A 20,546-nucleotide genomic window follows, 5' to 3' on the forward strand; every position below is an offset into this window, starting at 1 on the left:
TGTAGCACTCTACAATATTGTGTTTGAAAAATGACTGGAGTTGATTGGTTTGGACTTCGGGATCTATTCATGAAGCAGTGGAAAGTGTGGAGAAGTGAGCCAGTGGAGAAGTTGCCCATGGCAACCAATCAGCTGCTTTGTATAATTTTATAGAATGCACTTTATAAATGTTACCTCAGCACTAATTGGTTGCCATGGCCAACTTCTCCACTCTTTTCACTGCTTTATGAATAGACCCCTATCTCTCTCTCCAAGCTTTGATACATATCCCCCTTTATCTATCTCCAGGCTTCATACATCTCCCTCTTACTTTTGTCCGTTTGTTGGACATAGTGAAGGATGATTCATCTGAATATATCTGTCACTGACCTGGGTTGGGGATGTTGTGGACTCGGGGGTTCTTCCGATGGTCGGGAAAAGGAACCACAGGTGGGTCGGAGCAGGGATGGTCGGCTATAGGATTTCCTCATACAAGACTCTGATAGTTAGGATTGGTGAAGAATGCTGAGGAACTTTATCAAGGGAAGGGAGCAATACAGCGGCACATAAAAGACAGCGAACTTGTGGGCAATGTCAAAAGGTTACTGGAGAATTTGTGAGCAATGTTCAACTGATGAATGAAGAACTTGTGAGCGATGATGAAAGACACTGAAGAATTTGTGAGCGATGTTTTAAAGACACTGATGAATGAAGAACTTGTGAGCGATGATGAAAGACACTGAAGAATTTGTGAGCGATGTTTTAGAAACACTGATGAATGAAGAACTTGTGAGCAATGGTGAAAGACACTGAATAATTTGTGAGCAATGTTTTAGAAACACTGATGAATGAAGAACTTGTGAGCGATGGTGAAGGACACTGAAGAATTTGTGAGCGATGCTTAAAGATACTGATGAATGAAGAACTTGTGAGCGATGGTGAATGACACTGAAGAATTTGTGAGCGATGTTTAAGGACACTGATGAATGAAGAACTTGTGAGCGATGGTGAAGGACACTGAAGAATTTGTGAGCGATGGTTAAGGACACAGAACGCTGGAAACACTAAAGTTGGTTCGGCCCGCAGGCCATGCTGAATGCAGGGAGCGCTGGCAACTGCACTGCAGAGGAACACACTAGTTGCTCGGATCACTGGAGATTGTGCTGCAGGAAGGCACCCTGAATGCTAGAAGCACTGGAGTATAGCTGCTGGGAAACACACTGCGTACGGGAGCTTTGGCATCCACTTCAGAAAAGAGACGATACTCAGGCGCTGAGGCTCTGCCCGGCGTCTGGTTTTGAATCTCCCGCCTCTACTGGATTGGTGAAGCGGGTTCGTGACATCACCTGCTCCCCGCCCACGTGACGCCGGCTGTCATGGCGGCGCCCACGCTCCGGGGAACCACCGGGAGACGCGCCAGCCAGACGCCGGGACCCGAGGACCGCCGGAGGTGAGGACCGCCAAACGGACCAGCAGCCACGCAGGGGTAAGCGCGGCGGCCGCTGCCCCTGGTGTGTGACAATATCGTTGTCCTCCACTGCTCATTAGTATATAGTTTGTGCTCTTTGCACCACTGAACCAACAAACATGCATTGTGCATGGTTTATGTTATCTATGTAAATGACTCTGGTGTCCTGCTGTATGGAGTTCTCCTCGGACCCTTTGTGATGAAACTTACTACTTGCACCACAGGTTGATATTGGCAGTAAATTGATCTGCTATTGCTTATCTGCTTTGTCTGGCATTATAAATGAAATACGGAATGTGCAGATAGCTCCATTCTGGAGGTTGCTCTTCATCACACTTTTGCTCCTTACCAATGATGCATTGGAGATGTACTAAGCTTTGTAGAGTGATAAAGTGGAGATAGATAAAGTACAAGCCAATCAGTTCCTCACTGCCATGTTACAGGCTGTGTTTGAAAAATGACGGGAGCTGATTGGTCGGTAGCTTAGCTCTCTCTACTTTATCACTCATCAAGGTTTAGTACATCTGCCCACCAGGGAAGTCAATCATTTTTATACATGTCCCTAACCATACTGGGGTGTGCTTAATGACCACACGAGCCACCCCTATGTGGTAGCCATTGAATTCAATGTCCTAGGCCTCCTCATTAACCCAGGTGTATCCATTTTTTTGTCCCCTTCCTGTATCTAACATTGTTATATGGGTTTTATTGGAATCATTAAGTGAAAATGTTTAATGGAAATAAACTGATGAGAGCTGTAGTCATTTATGCTCTCTCAGCATCCAATATCCAGCAAATATTTACACCAATCCCCTTTGATGTTCTTCTAGCAAATAAACGTTAAAATATTTGGATGTATCCTCACTTGTTATGATGTGTCCAGAATGAAAATGACTAGCCCTGCTCTCTGTGGATTTGCTGAACAGGTGGTCTGCAGAAGGGTCACTAAGTATATTTAGCATCTGAAACCTGAGCAAGCTGCCCCCGGATTGGCTGCTAGAGCCACATGATAATTTAGGAGCTGATGCATTTGCTTTGCTCTTGACCAGCGTTTCTGAGGAGGGAAGAGTTGGAGGCTTTGCTGCTAAGGAAATTAATTAAATATCACTGGTAAGAGCTTTTCTGTTTCCATTTTCCACATACAGAACTAGTCTTTTGCCTGCATGGAACATAACTCAGTAGGTGGGATAGAGACTTCTGTTAGGACAACACAAAAAGTCTCTTGTGGGGTCTTCAGTAGTTTGAGAACTTGTCTTCTCCAGTCACTCAGTGGTGCTGATAAGAAGTGTGGCTTTGCCTTACTATGCAATTATGCTACTGGATGTGCAGATAAGTATCAATTGTGTTAAGTGGAACAGTAAATCACTTTATACCATGATGCATAAAACAATGATGTACTGTGCAGACCAAGTTTTGCAGCTATGCATATTAACTGCACTTGCATTTTATTCATAATGTTGGGATTTAATAATTAAGTTTAAACTATTTTTCTGTTGGCACTAAAAAGGAGCAGTGTTACGTGTTCCTATATTTAACTTGCACTAGTGGGCTTCAGTTGCCTCAGAAGGTATTACAGCTGAACTGGCTAAACAAAACCGGCCAATCAGCTGATGGTATTAACTTACATGTCACATAACTGTGGGCCCAGGCGGCAGCTGCTAAAAGGCTTCAGCTACTAACTTTGGGGTCTGCGTTCTCTAGCACTGTTATAAAACGAAATACTTTGACAGGCCCAGCTATGGCCATCTTCCCCGCCACACACTATTAAAGCCTCTGGTATCCTCAGCATCAGGGGAAATGATATGAATTTTTTTATATTTTTCAGGTGTGATCCAAAAAACGTTGCAGAAACAATCCACAGTACAGGCCCATGCTGTGCAGAACGCAAATAATCGTGTTGCCCTAAGGTTATTATCAATCATTTGTTTATAATACATATATAATTACTGCTTAAAGCTTTAATAGCTGTTTAATTTAATGTGAAAACAAATTATTGTATAGATCTATCTATCTATCTATCTATCTATCTATCTATCTATCTATCTATCTATCTATCTATCTATCTCATATCTATGTTTATAACAAGTTACATTGTTTTTGTCACTTCTGTATTTTTAATACTATATTTTACTATCAGTTTGTAGGTGACAGAAACCTCAATATGGCGGATGATGAAGAAGTTGAGGAGTATGAGGTAATTAATATAAATGACTATATGTATGTATAATGCATCTGACGGCTTATGATTGAGATTAAATGGGCACTTTTTTTTTGCCCATTAAAATGGCTTATTTGTTAGTGGTTTATTGCAGGTATAAAATAATGTCAAGAACACAACATTCCAGTAAAATGAAATGTGATATACGTATAGCAAGGAGTGGACATGTGTAGAATCCATCAGCTATCAGGTTTGATGCAGATAGAGTGATGCCAAGGTACTTTGATACCTATTTAGTCAGCAGATCTGGACTGCAGGAGTCAAACTCTCTGTTAGAGCACTCTCTCTGATCGAGTAAAGCCTGCCGTGTGTTAATCTGTGCGTCCATGGTCATTAGTAAATTAGGAGAGGTCAGCATTAGTAAAGTTAGGCAATGAAGGAGGCGTTACTAAGCTGTGCTGAAAAATATATATTATTAATTATTTTGCATTTCTGAAACATATAATGGGAAAATAAATTCAGCGCTATACTCAGCAGTGCACATCGCCGTATATTACAGTAGACAAACACTGTTAGGATGTCACCTTTGCCCACCCTTTCAGGAAGCACATTGCGGCCCTCATGCTGAATTGAATTCCACCCATAGTTTTTAGGATTAGTTTCTAATTGTAACTAAGAGCACAGTGCAACTTCTTTTATTCTGTATATAGAATGCAATTCTCACAATCTATGCTATTACTTGGGGATAATATTTATTAAATATGAGAATTAATAACACCAGACAGAGGTGGGGGTTGCAAACGAGAACTATGTAATTGCAATGGTAGAAGTGGGGGACCCTCAGCTTAAATTTCTTACATTATATTTGTGGCCTCGGCAAAAGCACGAGTCAGCAGGCTCTCTAGAGGAGTAAGGTTGGCCCTGTGGCCCCTGTAGGGCTGACTTGTCGACAGCTTCTTCCTCTGCTGAGACTGGTAATGATCCTGTATCACACTTCCTGCTGAGGAGGAGGCTTTCTAATGGGGGAGCCAATCCTTCCTCCCATGTGTGTGGCCTAATTCTTTAAATAGGTGCAGGTCTATTGAAAAAAATATTCAATGTACTATGTACAGTATATAGTGCAAGTGTTGGCTCTTTTTATTGTACTACCTATGCCTTATGGCAGAGGAAATATGGATGGGCAGTTATGACTATCCCTAAACACAAATCAACCTATCAGACTCCATTTAGTTCTTTTTTTATTGTTTGTTTGTTTGTTTGTTTGTTTTTTTATAGAAGAGTTTAGAAGCTGCAAGCAAACATCCTATTGGCTGCTTTAGGATGTTGTACTTTTTAGCAGTTTTCCTTTTTTTATTTAATTTTTTCATTCTTTTGTCCATGTATATTGTCTAATATGTAAGCTTTCACTTTATATACATTATGATTAGTATACAATGGATGTTAAAATATACATGTACTCCCGTGAAAGGAGTTCTGGTCACCATCACTTCAGTATTCTCTAGGAAAACCTGTGTATTAGAATAAAGCACCTTTACTGTACATTAGTGTAAATAATTTAATGGTCCCCATCTAGGATTTCTACCACCTGTAAAAAACACTTCAAGCTTTATTATGGTCACTAATTGCCTATATGACTTCTTCTAATAGTCATATAATTTAGAGTAGGGACTGCATTATCCCATATGTACAAGTAAAAGTACAAGACTTGTATTTATATTGTAACATTAGTGATGTGAGGGCTATATCTGTAGACTGGTGTGTGTGGCTCCATCTGACGTTCAGATTGGTGATGCGGGAAGAGACGGCTGGTTCTATAATTTGCTGAATGTTAAAACTGAAATGGCATGCTGGCTAAAATAGTTTTAGTGTCTGCAAGTGTAATAAGATCTGGACGTTTCTAATGCTATCTAGAAGTACAAACATTGCAGCACAGTATGGGTTGATCTATGAATTGGCTTTTATATATATATATATATATATATATATATATATATATTTCTGATTTATTTTGTCTTGTTTATTTTTGACCTGTGGTGATTTTATTTGCCTGCAGTCAGTGTGTAAGAGCTGCACATATATTAGACTATATATAAAGTGGTCTTACAATAATAATTTCCTGGGATATTTTGAAAAAAATATAGGCTAATTTACATTTATATATTCTTATTGTTTAAAATGGAGATAAAGACAGGAGCCACTGGCTACCACCAGAGCCAGATTTACACACCATATATGAGCCAAAGGTTTCATGTGGGCATTATGCAATGGTGCAGAGGTATAATTTCCTGGAAATTTGATGAGTTTTGATCAGAGATGTACAGAAAAGGTAGGCGGAGGAGGCACTGTCTCACCTGCCATAGACTTTTACTCCAGAGTATTGACTACAAAAATGATTAGAATAATACACAGAAGATAGTTCTAACATATTCTGTATTTTTCATATACTTTTTACAGTGAAAACTTAGGCACAAAAGTTACTTTGACAGGAAAGGCTCTGCACACCTGCCTCACCCGACCGCACGTCACTGATACATAGAAAACATCTGGTTCATGCATACATACAGTACTGTCATTTTCTGTGACATTCCAATGCCATTGCTATTCAGGGTTATTAACTAATACCGCTGAAATATCCATGTCTACAATAACCTATGGCAACAATCAGACATTATTTTCAATGTCTAACCTGTACTAGACAAATAAAAACCTAATTGCTGAATGGTCGATATGATTTTAGTGCAGATTTGCATTGTCCAGTCGGAATACTTGGGGCCCCTCACAACCCAGTTATTTGCCCCACCTGACCCACAATCTGTTTATTAGGGCCCTCCCATGGGTTGCATGACTAGAAAAAATAACTGGTTCTCCCTAAATTAGGTTTAGCATTCTATATTAAACTGACATTAATTGTTTCTTCCTTAGGATAGTGCCACATGGGAGCTCTTGATAGTCCTCCTTTTACAGCCAGAAACATTCCCTTACAGACACAAGTGATTGATCTGTAAAGTTGTATTTAGGGTTATCAAACCTGAATCTTCCCATTGCAAGTTGACACAACAATAGCAGTGGTGTCACTGGGGTTTGATACATTTCCCCATATGTATTTTTTTAGAGGCACCCATTGAAAAGTAAATAAAATAAAACCATGTCATAAAGAAATAATGTCAATGTGATGGAAAAGGGGAAAATAAACTATGGAATTTATCTGGGATGTACTGTAACATTGAAACTTCTGCACAATGGGCCAAAAAGTTAAAAAACGCCCAAGGCAAAGATTTCCACCATAGCTCATGGGGTTAGAAGATAACAAAGTTTAAGATGCGTTGGCCAATCGGAGGATTTGTACAGAGCACAGAGCAGCATACAGGTTCACAACTAGCACGACCCCTATACTTGATTTTCAATAGTTCAATTAGATCAGGCATGATACCGAAGGATTGGCGTATAGCTGAGGTAGTGCCATTATTTAAAAAGGGATCCAAAAATCTTCCAGGAAACTACAGACCAGTTAGTTTAACATCTATAGTGGGGAAAATATTGGAAGGAATTCTAAGGGACGTCATACAGGAGTATCTAAAGTCCGCTAGGATTAGCAAGAACCAGCATGGGTTTGTGAGGGACAGGTCATGTCAGACTAACTTAATTAGCTTCTACGAGGAAGTGAGCAATAAACTTGATCAAGGAAAAGCAGTGGATGTGGTCTTCCTAGATTTTGCAAAAGCCTTCGATACAGTTCCTCACAGGAGACTGATGATCAAATTAAAGGAGATTGGCCTAGGAAAAACTATTTGCACATGGATAAGCAGCTGGTTGGATAGCAGGGTACAGCGAGTAGTGGTCAACGGGAATTCCTCAACCTGGTCCCCAGTAGTCAGCGGAATACCACAAGGGTCCGTACTCGGCCCACTACTGTTCAACATATTTATCAATGACCTAGAAATAGGCCTGGAAAGCACAGTGTCAATCTTTGCAGATGATACTAAACTGTGTAAGGTAATTAATTCAGAATTGGATGTGGAATCCTTGCAGAATGATCTATCTAAACTTGAACTCTGGGCGTCTAAATGGAAAATGAGGTTCAATACAGACAAATGCAAGGTTATGCATTTTGGGAAAAACAATCTTGCATCCTACACAGTAGCGGATCTTGCCACGGGCAAGCAGGACTTTTGCCCGGGGCACCGCACCGTGGCAAGATCCGCCACTGCTGCCCGCTGTGTCCCCCGTCCGCCTCCGCTGCCCGCTGCCGTCCCCGTCCGCCTCCTGTGAAGGGAACTAGACGCATAGCGTCTAGTTTCCCTTCGTGGAGAGGACCTTTTGCTGTGCGGTGCGCGATGACGTCATCGCGCACCGCTCAGCATTCAAGCGGCGCTAGCAATGTACAGGGGGCGTAACTGACCACGCCCCCTGTATTAGGCCACACCCCTTTTCCTGCCCGGGGCGCAGAGCGCCCTTGAACCGGCCCTGATCCTACATATTAAATGAGGAACACCTAGGGGAACAGAGTTGGGAAAAGATTTGGGGGTATTCATTGATAATAGGCTTAATAACCGTACACAATGTCAAAACGCAGTAAAGAAGGCAAGTAAGGTGCTAGCATGCATAAAAAGGGGAATTGAGACGAGGGACTCGGATGTAATCATGCCACTGTATAAGGCATTGGTACGTCCGCACCTGGAATATTGTGTTCAGTTTTGGGCACCATTGTATAAAAAAGACATCAGTGAACTTGAAAGTGTTCAAAGGCGAGCTACTAAATTGATTAAAGTTATCTAGAAAAACTCTAAGTGATGTTCAGATGTGGAAAACAGTTCTCAATTAAAGCTCTTTAATATATCACCAGTATGGTCCTCCCGGGTAGGCAGTCTGGGATAAGTTCCTGGCAATGGTCAAGTCATCCACTTCCCTCAAGCAAAACTCCAGGGTGCACTGTTCCAACAAGTCCAACGCGTTTCAACCCTGTACTTAGGGTCTTTATCAAGGCAATATCAAGGCAATTATTCCAGACTGCCTACCCGGGAGGACCATACTGCTGATATATTAAAGAGCTTTGATTGAGAACTGTTTTCCACCGGTTCTCATAGTTTTCTGGTAATTCTACAGTCTGTCCATATTTTCCACATCACTCAGGACGTATCTGTTCGAAGTCCTTTATTGCTATTTGCACAAATTGTGTGTTTTTATGTGTGATTAAAAAATACTGTACCACACATGTTGTATTATCTGTTTTCTCCCCATATGCTGATTGTACGGGAGTAGAAGAAATTGATTAAAGGCCTAGAAGGACTGGACTATAAGGAAAGACTTACTAGGCTGAATATGTATACACTAGAAAAGAGGCGCCTAAGAGGAGATATTATTAATATCTTCAAATATGTAAAGGGACATCACAAAGAGTTATCAGAGGAATTATTTATTAAAAGAACACAGTTTAGGACATGTGGGTACTCGCTGCGACTGGAGGAGAGAAAGTTCCAAATGCAATGGAGGAAAGGGTTCTTCACTGTTATGGCAATCAGGATGTGGAATTCCCTGCCAGGGAAGGTGGTAATGGCGGACTCTGTAATTGGATTTAAAAAAGGAATGGATACATTTCTGAATGAATAAACTATCCAAGGTTATAATACTTAAAATATCAACGTAGTTAATCCGGGGGTAACATGAGTTATTGTAGCTAACTAGTCATAAAACATTATTTAGCAAGTATGTAGAATCATCACAACTTAAAACAGGTTGAACACGATGGGCAATTTGCCTCTATTCAACCTCAAATACTATGTTACAGAGTGGTGCAAAAGAGAAGATTATTAAAATGAAATAAAGGCATTGACAGGGCACATTAAAGGGGCGTTCCTTGACTGGCAATAAGGAACATTGTCATTTTCCCTGTACTGGAAGACTTGGAATTTGCATCAGTTTTGAGCCAGAGGAAATTGAATCTCATTCTAGACTTTTAGGGCGGTATTCAGTTCTTTTCACCCCCTTCCACACCCGTTCTGTTTCTGCTGACGGGTGTGGTGTCATCATTTTAGCTCGCTCCCCCGGAGTAGTGAGGTGCCCTACCCCTTTACGCAACTAAACCTGATTACTATGGGCGCAATATGCGCAATAACGGGGATCACTTTAGACACGAGATTGGGCGTGATATATCATTTGAATACCACTCTTAATGTGTGTAATGTATTTTAGTGGTGAAGCTCATTTCTAGGCACATTTTGCCCAATACAAAACTTTAATTACATAAAATACAATTGTTATATAATAGCATCAGCCCCAATATCCCTACTCTCATTAATTTTATCTATAAATGAAGCTAGACCAAGAACTATTTAAGTAGACAAATGCAGAAGTTTGTTTACTGAAGTGGGTATTGGGCTTTGTTCTAGAATGACAGGAGGCTGGACGAGACATTCACACTTTTGCACCTGTTCAGATTTTTCCACCTTTCCACTCCTAGTTTGTAGAACTGGCACCCAAAAGTGGATAGTAGGCATCAGAGGCGTAGCCAGAACAGCATTATTTGAAGGGCCCCTTCCACAATGCTTCTAGAGAGACAGCTCTCTCTCTCTCTCTCTCTCTCTCTCTCTCTCTCTCTCTCTCTGCAACAGGTGTTCATTTATGCCCTATAGAAGTGTCCAACTTAAGGTTATGTCCCATAGTAGTGCCCTACTTCATTTTATGAACCCAAGCATTGCCTTGTTTAATGATGTGCCCCGCCCTAGTTCACATTGTACTATACAGTGCCCGCAATTCTTATTATGCCACGAACTGTGTCTCCAGCTAACAACACGTCACATTGTAGTGCCACCAGTACACATTATGCCACATAGTGCCCCCAGTTCCCACTCAGTATTTATCAATCAATTCCAAGAACGTAGTAGAGAACTTTAAGACCTGGGTGCAGTTGAGTTAGGCACCAGAGGTGGTCCCCCTAAACCTCTGGTCCCATAGCAGTGGCATCCCTTGCAGCCAATATACTGTAGCTACGCCCATAGTAAACATGCACATTGATGTGCTGAGGGATTATATAGTGAGCTCCACCCTCACTAAAGAAAACATCAGCTCCATGTACATGTACCTGTATTTCTGCCATTTTGGCAAAGGTACATTGCAACAGTATATAGGAAAAATATTTATTATTTAAAGACAAACAGTGAATAAATTATAGAAACATGTCGGAGGTGATTCTTTTTGTAATCAACCTTTCCTAGTCTGTACAGTACAATTTATGTCCCAGGAATGTATTGCCCAGTGATGCTAACCACTGTGCCAACATGGTTATCCATTGGAGCCAGTGACTGCGCATATAAAACACAATCAATCTTGTTTAATATGCAGTGGTTAATGAGTGTTTGCTCTTGCGGCTTGAGAGGGGGTCAGTGAAGGACACTTCCAAAGCATAGGCAGTATCCAAATAAAAAAAGCTGCAGCACCAGCGTTCCTGTTGACGAGTGCAAAAAGTAGTGAGTATTAGGTGACTGGTGCTAATCGGGACTGTTTCATACATACAGTTTAGCATTTAAAAAAAACTCTTGTATAAGTATGTATTTTGACGCTAGTGGGTAAAGAGCCTAAAGCTTATCTATTCATTTAGGAATATTTAAAATACAATTAATTCAGTAAGTTCTTCACCTAAAAAATTATGCCAGCTGGAGAAAGAGTAAAATGAAAGTAAACACTGCATATGATATTCATGTCGCTCATTAAATAATATGATGATTTGCAAATGATTGTGATTCATTTTTGGTAGAAAAATAAACTGATAATAAAGTGACTTGCAGCTTACCTACAGACATGGTGGAGATTCCAGCTAGTAGTTACAGCTCTGTACACTTTCCATATGTAGCCAACACTTGAAAGTAATTTTACAGTAGAAATGCCTTAATGATGTCCTGGGTAATTGTTCTGTGGTTTGGGGGTATTTTTGTTGAAATATGAAATGGGTTGTTGTGAAGGATCTCGGTTGTTTAAAGCAATATTTGTCAATAACCATTACAGGTGTAGGACATTTGTAACTGTCTGTCAGAAACTGTGAGACGTTTGCCTTCTGAAGACTTTATTTATCCAACATTAATCTAATGACTGTATCTGTCCTTATCTATCACCTATTTGAACACTAATGAGTGGCATATCTAAAATAAGTGTAGGATTTGCACATAGGCCCCTGGCTCACAACACACGCTGTACCTAGAAGATGCCCCTGGGTCACCACACGAGTTGCACCCAGAAGAGGCCCAAGGGTCATCACACATGCTGTACACACGCTGTACCTAGAAGAGGCCCATGGGTTACCACACATGCTGTACCTAGAAGAGGCCCCTGGGTCACCACACACTCTGCACCCAGAAGAGACCCCACATGCAGCAGGCCCCACCTCTGTAATCTGAGGGAGGCACCATGTTTTGAGTGCTATCTCCAGGAAGATGGTGCCTGCGCAGATCATAGCAATGGCAATGATACTGTACCAGCACATTTATTATATTCTGCGCATCTACCTAAAATATAACTGTGAAAATGGTGTTGCTGGCAGGAATGGTAGTGGGGTGGGCACCACAAAGAGCGGTGGATTGCTGCACACCACTTTGTGTTAATAGTTTTCTGGCACTAATGCACACTTATAGTACTCTATAGAGCAATCAATAATATATGTATTTGTTCATTTACCCGATAAACTATCTGAGATAGTGTATCTGTCTGTGTGTTCCTATGTCTCTATGGCTCTTTTAAAGTATCTTATGGTATTGTTCTTTGTGGTATACATATTTTGTGGTGTTTGTTTCTTGCTTACATGAAAATGTCATTGATTGTTCATGCGTTGATTATTTAATGACAATAAAACCAAATTCCAATTCCAATAAAAGAATCAGGATTAATTCCTGTGGTTCTCTCCTCAGCGACTTGTGGCAGAACAATTTTTTTCAAGAACCATTTTTTATTCCACCATTTTTTCCCCTCTACATATGTAGCAGCCCTTGTGACAGAAAATAAAAATTAATTGGGGTCAGTTCAATTAGTGGGTGCATTGCTGGTGCTATAGAATGGAAGCTGCTCAATCAATAATACCCCCCCTGCCCCAGGTGCTGAAAGGGAGGGGTTATTCTACACAAGAAACAAACAGGGAAGGCATTGCTGGAGATACAAGGGTATGCATGTATTTGCCGCACTTGGCAGACCCAGTATCACAGCAAAACACCTTGGAGCAAACATAACTCCACGATGACGGTGCAGTTGTGCTGTGGTATTCCGGGATGTGATTCTCCCCTAATTGAATCGATCCCCTTATTGCTGAATATCACAGTGATTGGAATGCTTTCTTGGGCTATTTATTATTGGCTAGACACTGGGACACGGGCTCCAATATAGATCCCATTCTGAAGAAGGCTAAAAAGTGAAGTGATTGCTAAGTAATGCCATCACTTTACTTCTGAATTTGGACCGAGCTTGCTTAATGCGCACATAGAATTAGTAGCCAAGATCCTTCAGCTCTCTTTCTGAATATTAAAAACCCAATAATGTAACTGATAGACTACAATAGCTAGCCTTATATGCAGAATACCAAGCTCCAAAAAGGAAATCTTTTAGGAGCTGGTAAATGTGCCATTATCATAGTGCCCCAGAAAGCTACACGGACTACTGCAGTGACTGTCAGAGAGGGAGATATCTGTTACAGTACCCACTTCTTAAATGGTCCAAAGGATTGAACGCACATTGTTGTTTCAGAAATAGGCACCATTATCACTACTGAAAGCAATGCTACAAGATTTTTTTCCTTTAGAGATGATTTTTATTACAAGGTGATAAGAGACTGGATGCTAGCAATTTACCTACAATCAAAATCCCAATGGTCAAAATCCAACAACCATTGACTGACGGTCAAAATCCCGACACGGTCAAATTACTGACATGGTCAAAATACCGACATTTAAAATACTGACAAGGTCAAAATTCCCTTAATTTAAAATGTCCACAGGTCAAAAAATCAACATGAGTTTTTAATTGAAACCAACTTGTTCATGCCTTACCATCCCAGTGGACCTGGAGGGGGAATACAATAGTGTGCCAAGCACAGCAAAGCACCGTGCCCAAAGCATGGTGATCGCAGCCATGCGACACTTATACGGTGTCCATGTCGACCTATGTAGACATACACCCCCCAAAAAAAGAATAACTCATGTAAATATTTCAACCTGTCAACATTTTAAATGTCAGTATTTTTACCTTGTCAATATTTTAAATGTCAGTATTTTGACCTTGTCAGTATTTTGACCTTGTCGGGATTTTGACTGTCTGTCAATTGTTGTCGGTATTTTGACCGTCGGGATTTTGATTGTAGGTATTTCATACTAAACCCCTACAAGACACTTGTTGAAGTAAAAATAGAGAATCAATGCACCAGAGATATTTCCTTGTAAACGTAACTATAATATAAACTGACAATTTTCAAAATAGTTAATTCTGATGGACGGGATGCCGCTGTCGATATGCTGACCACCGGCATCCTGTCCATCAGTAAATCATACTGAACCCCTGCACAGGACTACTGTGTATTCTTACAGTGAACTATTTCTATTAATCTGGTACATTATCATGCATGGATTATATTTATCAAGGGGCGCAGACCATGCACACTGTAATGGTAAGCCAAGCCTCTGTGTTAGATAAACACCCCCCCTCTGGAGACTGTCCACACCCCTAAGTATGGGCCCCTACCACTGCATTCCCCAGTGGGCCCTTCATGCCCCAGTCCGATACTGCATATGATAGTACAGGTTGAGTATCCCATATCCAAATATCCCAAATACGGAATATTCCGAAATACGGACTTTTTGAGTGAGAGTGAGATAATGAAACTTTAGTTTTTTTCGAAGGCTCAATGTACACAAACTTTGTTTAATACACACAGTTATTAAAAATATTGTATTAAATGACCTTCAGGCTGTGTGTATAAGGTGTATATGAAACATAAATGAATTGTGTGAATGTCCACACACTTTGTTTAATGCACAAAGTTATAAAAAATATTGGCTAAAATGACCTTCAGGCTGTGTGTATAAGGTGTATATAAAACATAAATGCATTATGTGCTTAGATTTAGGTCCCATCGCCATGATATCTCATTATGGTATGCAATTATTCCAAAATACGGAAAAATCTGATATCCAAAATACCTCTGGTCCCAAGCATTTTGGATAAGGGATACTCAACCTGTACTTGCATTGGAAGAAAATAACCATTGCATGTGGCGGTACCTTATCTCTTCTTCTATGCTTTGGAAAACAGATAAACCTTAATGCTGCAGAGAAATGGATGCTCTTAAATTATATTATTTCACTGTGAAATAGCAGTAAAATATATGATTTTATATAGAATATAGTGAACTTCTCTTTAAGGTCTAACTTATTTGGAGATTTAAAATTAAATGATCCATGCTTCACTTTATTACAAGATTATCCAGGCAGAACATATTTGCAGATGTGTAAAAGATAATTATAGATTTGCATGGACCATTGGTAATTATATATTCGTTGACTTCATCCTTATTTTCACTTTCTCTGAAGAGCCAACTTTCCTTCAGTCGAAACAGAGGTGAATGTAAGTGTTTTATACAGTGGTCTAGTGAGAATGGACCCAGTGCATATCATAGTCTTGGTTGGTGCATTGCTGGATTGCCTATATATATGGAGCACATACTGTACCGTACATGCTAACTACCAATCTGTGAAGCACTGTGTAATAGACACCTTCTGCTGATGCACTTGGACTGTTGTCCTCCCCTCTTTAGAATCTTCCTGATACGAGGAGAAAGCTGCATGTAAGTGGACTTCTGTGCGGACAGCAGGGTATAAATAGCTTCTGCAATGTGCTGAAACTATTTTACTTCCTCTCTGCAAAAGGGAATTCTCAGTATCAGTTTTCACTCTGTTTCTGGAGGACGAGAAAGCAAGCTGGTCTCATCCCATACACATACTTGATATTTAATCAAGGAATGCAAAACAGTCCTAAAATGTGAACAATCTCTATTTCTACTTGGACTAGAAAGCATGTATTTGTGTCTATGTAGAAACGAAACATTCTGTGAGACAACTTCCATAGTTTATAAACTGTATATAATATAATGTTACAAAATAAAAAATGTAAACAATATACAATGTGCATATATATATACATATATATATACACATGTACAGCTGCGGATGAGGCACTCCTGGTGTCTGGTCAAAGAAACACTCAAGCAGGCATCATAGTCCACTATGACGCCTGCTTGAGTGTTTCTTTGACCAGACACCAGGAGTGCCACATCCACAGCTGTTTGTATGCCTTTACCTATGGGGGCACCCGGTGCATAGTACCAGTAGTGGGAGAGCCGGACCAAAGAAAGAAACTATATATATATATATATATATATATATATACAGACAGGTTGGCGGCACTCACGGACTATTCAGAGCCAAAGACCAGACGAGCCCTTAGCGCTTAATGTTTCAGTTTATTTCAACCGTCATCAGAAGCATTGCTTCTGATGACGGTTGAAATAAACCGAAACGTCAAGCGCTAAGGGCTCGTCTGGTTTTTTGCTCTGAAAAGTCCGTGAGTGCCGCCAACCTGTCTGTATATACTGCGGTTCCACGCTGTGGATGGCACCCGGCAAGCTGTATTCCTCGTTGCATTGAGTGCCGAATACCTTCTGCATATATATATATATATATATACACTATATGGGCAAAAGTATTCAGATACTTGACCGTTACACCAACAGGGACTGTAATGACGTATTTAAATACATATATTTTAATATTGAGTTGGTCCCCCTTTTGCAGCTATAACACTCTTCTTGGAAGGATTTCCACAAGATTTTGTAGTGTTTCTGTTGGAATTTGTGCCCATTCATTCTGTAGAGCATTTATGAGGTCAGGCACTGATGTTGGACGAGTAGGCCTGACTCGCAATCTCCGCTCCAGTTCATCCCAAAGGTGCTTGATGGGGTTGAGGTCAGAGCTCTATGCTGTCCAAGTCAAGTTCTTCAACACTAAGCTCATCAAACCATGTCTTTATAGTCATAGCTTTGTGAACTGGGGCACGGTAGTGGTGGAATAGAAAAGGTCCTTCCTCAAACTGTTGCCACAAACTTGGAAGCATTGTATTGTCCAAAATGTCTTGGTATGCTAAAGCATCAATATTGCCCTTCACTGGAGATAAGGGACCTAGCCCAAACCCTAAAAAACAGCCCCATACCATTATCCCTCCTCCACCAAACTTCAGAGTTTGCATAATGCAGTCAGGCAGGTAATGCTCTCCCGTCATCTGCCAAACCCAGTCTTGCCCATCTGACTGCCAAACAGAGAAGAGTGATTCGTCACCCCACAGAACATGATTCTACTGCTCCACAGTCCAGTGTACTTTATACCACTCCATCCGATGCTTAGCATTGGCCTTGGTGATGTGAGGCTTGCATACAGCTGCTCGGCCATGGTAACCCATTCCATTAAGCTTTGATCTCTTCACAATGACCCATTTTGTATCACAAAGAGAAACAAAAAACATAGATATAGTGTAATACAGTTACGGTGGGGTGGTTAGCAGGGTAATGCTTATCTGTGTACCTTGAAGCGATAGTAATCTTGCATGTAACCACAGGGGGCATTGTAGTTTCCTCTTATAGCAAAAACTTCCGGCAACAATTCTGGATCTCCAAGACAGAGAAAGGACTATATAGTGTAGTATTGTTTGTTACCAAATGGCATGGTGTGCATTACCCTGCTAACCACCCCACTGTAACTGTATTACACTATTTCTATGTTTTCTGTTTCTCATTGAGAGTTAATATACCCCTCGGGAGCTTCTTCATTAACGATCTGACTACAGGTTGTTATATATACCAAAATCCGGTCCGGGTACCATCTACATTATATACATTGTCAATCAATTATTTGAAAGTACTACACTATTAGGCGCTTGTTCCCTCCCCATTGTTTCCGCATATACATATATTTCACTGATACACACACAATTGATAGATAGCTAGATAGAGTTGTATTATTTTTGTAAAAAATGTGCTGTCGAATACATTGACAAATTGTATCCTGCACATGCAGTAGTCCTTCCCACTGTGTATTTGCTGTTATTACTATAACTAGGACACACTATATTGCTTCGCCTATAAGCATTAACAGAACACTGCTCTCCAGAGCCAATTTTTCATGAAAGATACGTTTACCAGCATAATTCCCTACTTGTAATAACCAAGCAATACCTAAAGTAATGAATAAAGATAGGAATACCTTTTTTCAATAACAGTATTTTATTTAATGAATATATTATGCAGTAGATTTTCCCTGTGACAGTGTGAAAAAGCAAAAGTAAACATAACAAATTCTCCCTATAAAATGTAACAATTTGATTATAAATGCCAGACGTTTTAAAATTCATGTCTATCTTGACGGTGTACTGCCATGGGGGCCACATAATTTACATGTAATCGCCACTGAAGCCATTTCTAAATTTACTTCATGGCATGGCAAGGAGAGAATGCCAGTCTCCCTGGGGAATCCGCCAATTGTGCAATCGGAAAATATTATTCAGGCTCCTCTGAGCAGTGAGCTCGGCTTTCAAAAATAACTTGACCAAATCCATTGTACTTTCCTGTGTACATTTTATAGAATATCAGGATTTGCTGTAGAGGATATATGTTAGCAAAATATTGTTTGTTATATACAGGGCTACTTTATGGAGTCTGCTGTGTTTTATCATTTTTATCACGCTTCTAATTTACAAATGTCATCCACAGCCTAATCTTCAAATAATTTTACTGTGTTACCATACTCAGTTTTTTGGACCTATTATGCATCAATAAAATGTAATGCAATCCATTCATCTTGCAGTATACACATAACTTTTTTGCAATTTATTATTATTATTATTATTTTTACAATTTATTTATAAGGCGCCACAAGTGTTTCGCAGCGCCATACATACAAGTTAAAAGTGAGCTGCACTTACATCCGGTGAGTTCCGTCTCCTGATTCTGAGATCGGTAGATTTGTGCGCCCAGCCTGTGGGATTTCTAACTATGTATGATCAGTGTGATGAAAGAGGCTGCCACCTCTGAGATCACCCTCCTTTTCTTTTCCCTGGCATTTATATTTACTTTGTAGGTGCATTGAGTTCTATGAATGCACAAAATATAAAAGTTGTACAGGAGAGGTGAAGAAAGGCGTTCCCCTAGGTGCAGATGATAACAATTTTGCTATGGCTTTTAGAATGAATGCTATTAACAGTACCAATACATAAAACAATATAGCAATGTACTTAAGCTAATTGTCTAGGTGTGTACCCATCTTAAGTTAGATGGAAGAATGATCCGTAAGTTTATGCAAATGCATGTTTGTTTTTTTAGGAAGGTAGTATCTGAGAATCAGCTTGGAACTATCTGTTTCAGGTCATATCAAGCCGAATCAAGTCAATATACGCATAGGCCATTTGCATATTTATTTTATTATGTATGCTTATTCTAACTTCTTTTTTTACATAACTTCCTATGTCTTGAAGCTATACTAGATACACTGTACAACTCTGTAGATTTTATGCATCCTTTCTTACTCTACTGGAATGTCTGGGAGACTCTAGAAAGTCATTTCCCTTAGACTCCAGGGAGCATAGCCCATTCACTCACATGAATCCCATGTACTGCCACAGTAACATGGGTGGGCAAGGGACACCAGGTGACATAATTCATTGTGAAATGCAGGGGTGGATTGTGAATGGCAGAGTTGCTGTACTGCAAAGATGCAATAACAGAATGAATGGGGAAAATGCAATGTAATGAGTGCTGTGGGCTGCCTGTCATGTGGGGGGTGGGGCCACATGACAGGCCCCACAGACACGTACTACCAGGAATCTTCCTGGTGAGCCTTAAGGCCAATCCGATGCTGGTGAATTGCATCATGAAGCCCCACTCCCTGCTGTTGAAAATCGTGACATTTTGCAGTTTGGGGTTGGACCACGATGATACCATTCACATCACCACGCAATCCACTCGGATATACCCTGCCAAGTTCTCCCAACAGGGAGCAGCAAAATATAGGTGAGTATGATTCTATCAGGAATTCACACATTACAGAAAAATATATCTGCATCATGATGCCTCTTCTACTGATTACTAACAATGGTACAGGGAAATTCTCACTTTTTAAAAAGTTTCTGATTAAATATGAGTAATAGTACCAGCTAGTAGAGTATAACATGGTTCAGTAAAATTCACACTTATTTCCGTGAATGTTTCAAAAAATAAAAAAAGTCTTTCATTGGGTAAAAATTTTGTTCATTCAAAATTGATGTCATCTGGCAAATGAGAATATGATTGGTCTATCTACCTATCTATCTGTCTATCTATCTATCTATCTATCTATCTATCTATCTATCTATGTGTCTGTCTATCTATCTATCTATATATATATTTTTTTTTTTTTTTTTTTAAAGTCTTATATATATCAAATTCCTGGTATGAACATTTACGTATATATATGCTATGTTTCAACTTGTCGAAATGAAAAATAAGATATTTGTGTTAAAAATTGATGCAATTATATTTCTAGGTACTGCAGAATACCTTTTGTTAGGTAGAATGAGTCATATATGTATTTTAAAGGATACAATGAGAATGAGTAAAATAATAAAATAGCTCACATGACGCATAAATGATAGTTTAGAATAAAGTGATTGTTATTGACTGTTACAAAGCTTTTACGTGTCTTCCAGAGAATCAATTTGATAAATTCTGGAACAAAGTTACTCTTAGAATTTCAAATAACTAATGTCGTTAGATGCTGTTTTTTTAATCATAAGTCTTCAAAACATTTATATAAAAATGTTTTAAATCTTCTGTGCCCAGATTTATCAAGCCTTGGAGAGTGATAAATTGCACGGTGATCAAGTACTGTACCA

General features: G+C 39.8%; 1 protein-coding gene across 20 annotated transcripts in view; it reads left to right on the top strand.

Moving 5' to 3' along the window:
- Positions 1 to 2,452: 2,452 nt before the first annotated feature.
- The window catches only part of NEB (nebulin), a 249,685-nt gene continuing 231,591 nt past the window's right edge, over positions 2,453 to 20,546 (top strand). For all 20 annotated transcript variants that reach the window (XM_063933546.1, XM_063933551.1, XM_063933563.1 and 17 more), the window contains exons 1-3: positions 2,453 to 2,557; positions 3,273 to 3,354; positions 3,585 to 3,641. In XM_063933546.1, coding sequence (XP_063789616.1) covers positions 3,609 to 3,641 — 33 coding nt within the window. In that variant the 5' untranslated portion in view covers positions 2,453 to 2,557; positions 3,273 to 3,354; positions 3,585 to 3,608. The remainder of the gene's footprint in view (positions 2,558 to 3,272; positions 3,355 to 3,584; positions 3,642 to 20,546) is intronic.

Source organism: Pseudophryne corroboree, chromosome 7 (genome assembly GCF_028390025.1).
Source record: "Pseudophryne corroboree isolate aPseCor3 chromosome 7, aPseCor3.hap2, whole genome shotgun sequence".
In the NCBI taxonomy this organism is placed as follows: Eukaryota; Metazoa; Chordata; class Amphibia; order Anura; family Myobatrachidae; genus Pseudophryne; species Pseudophryne corroboree.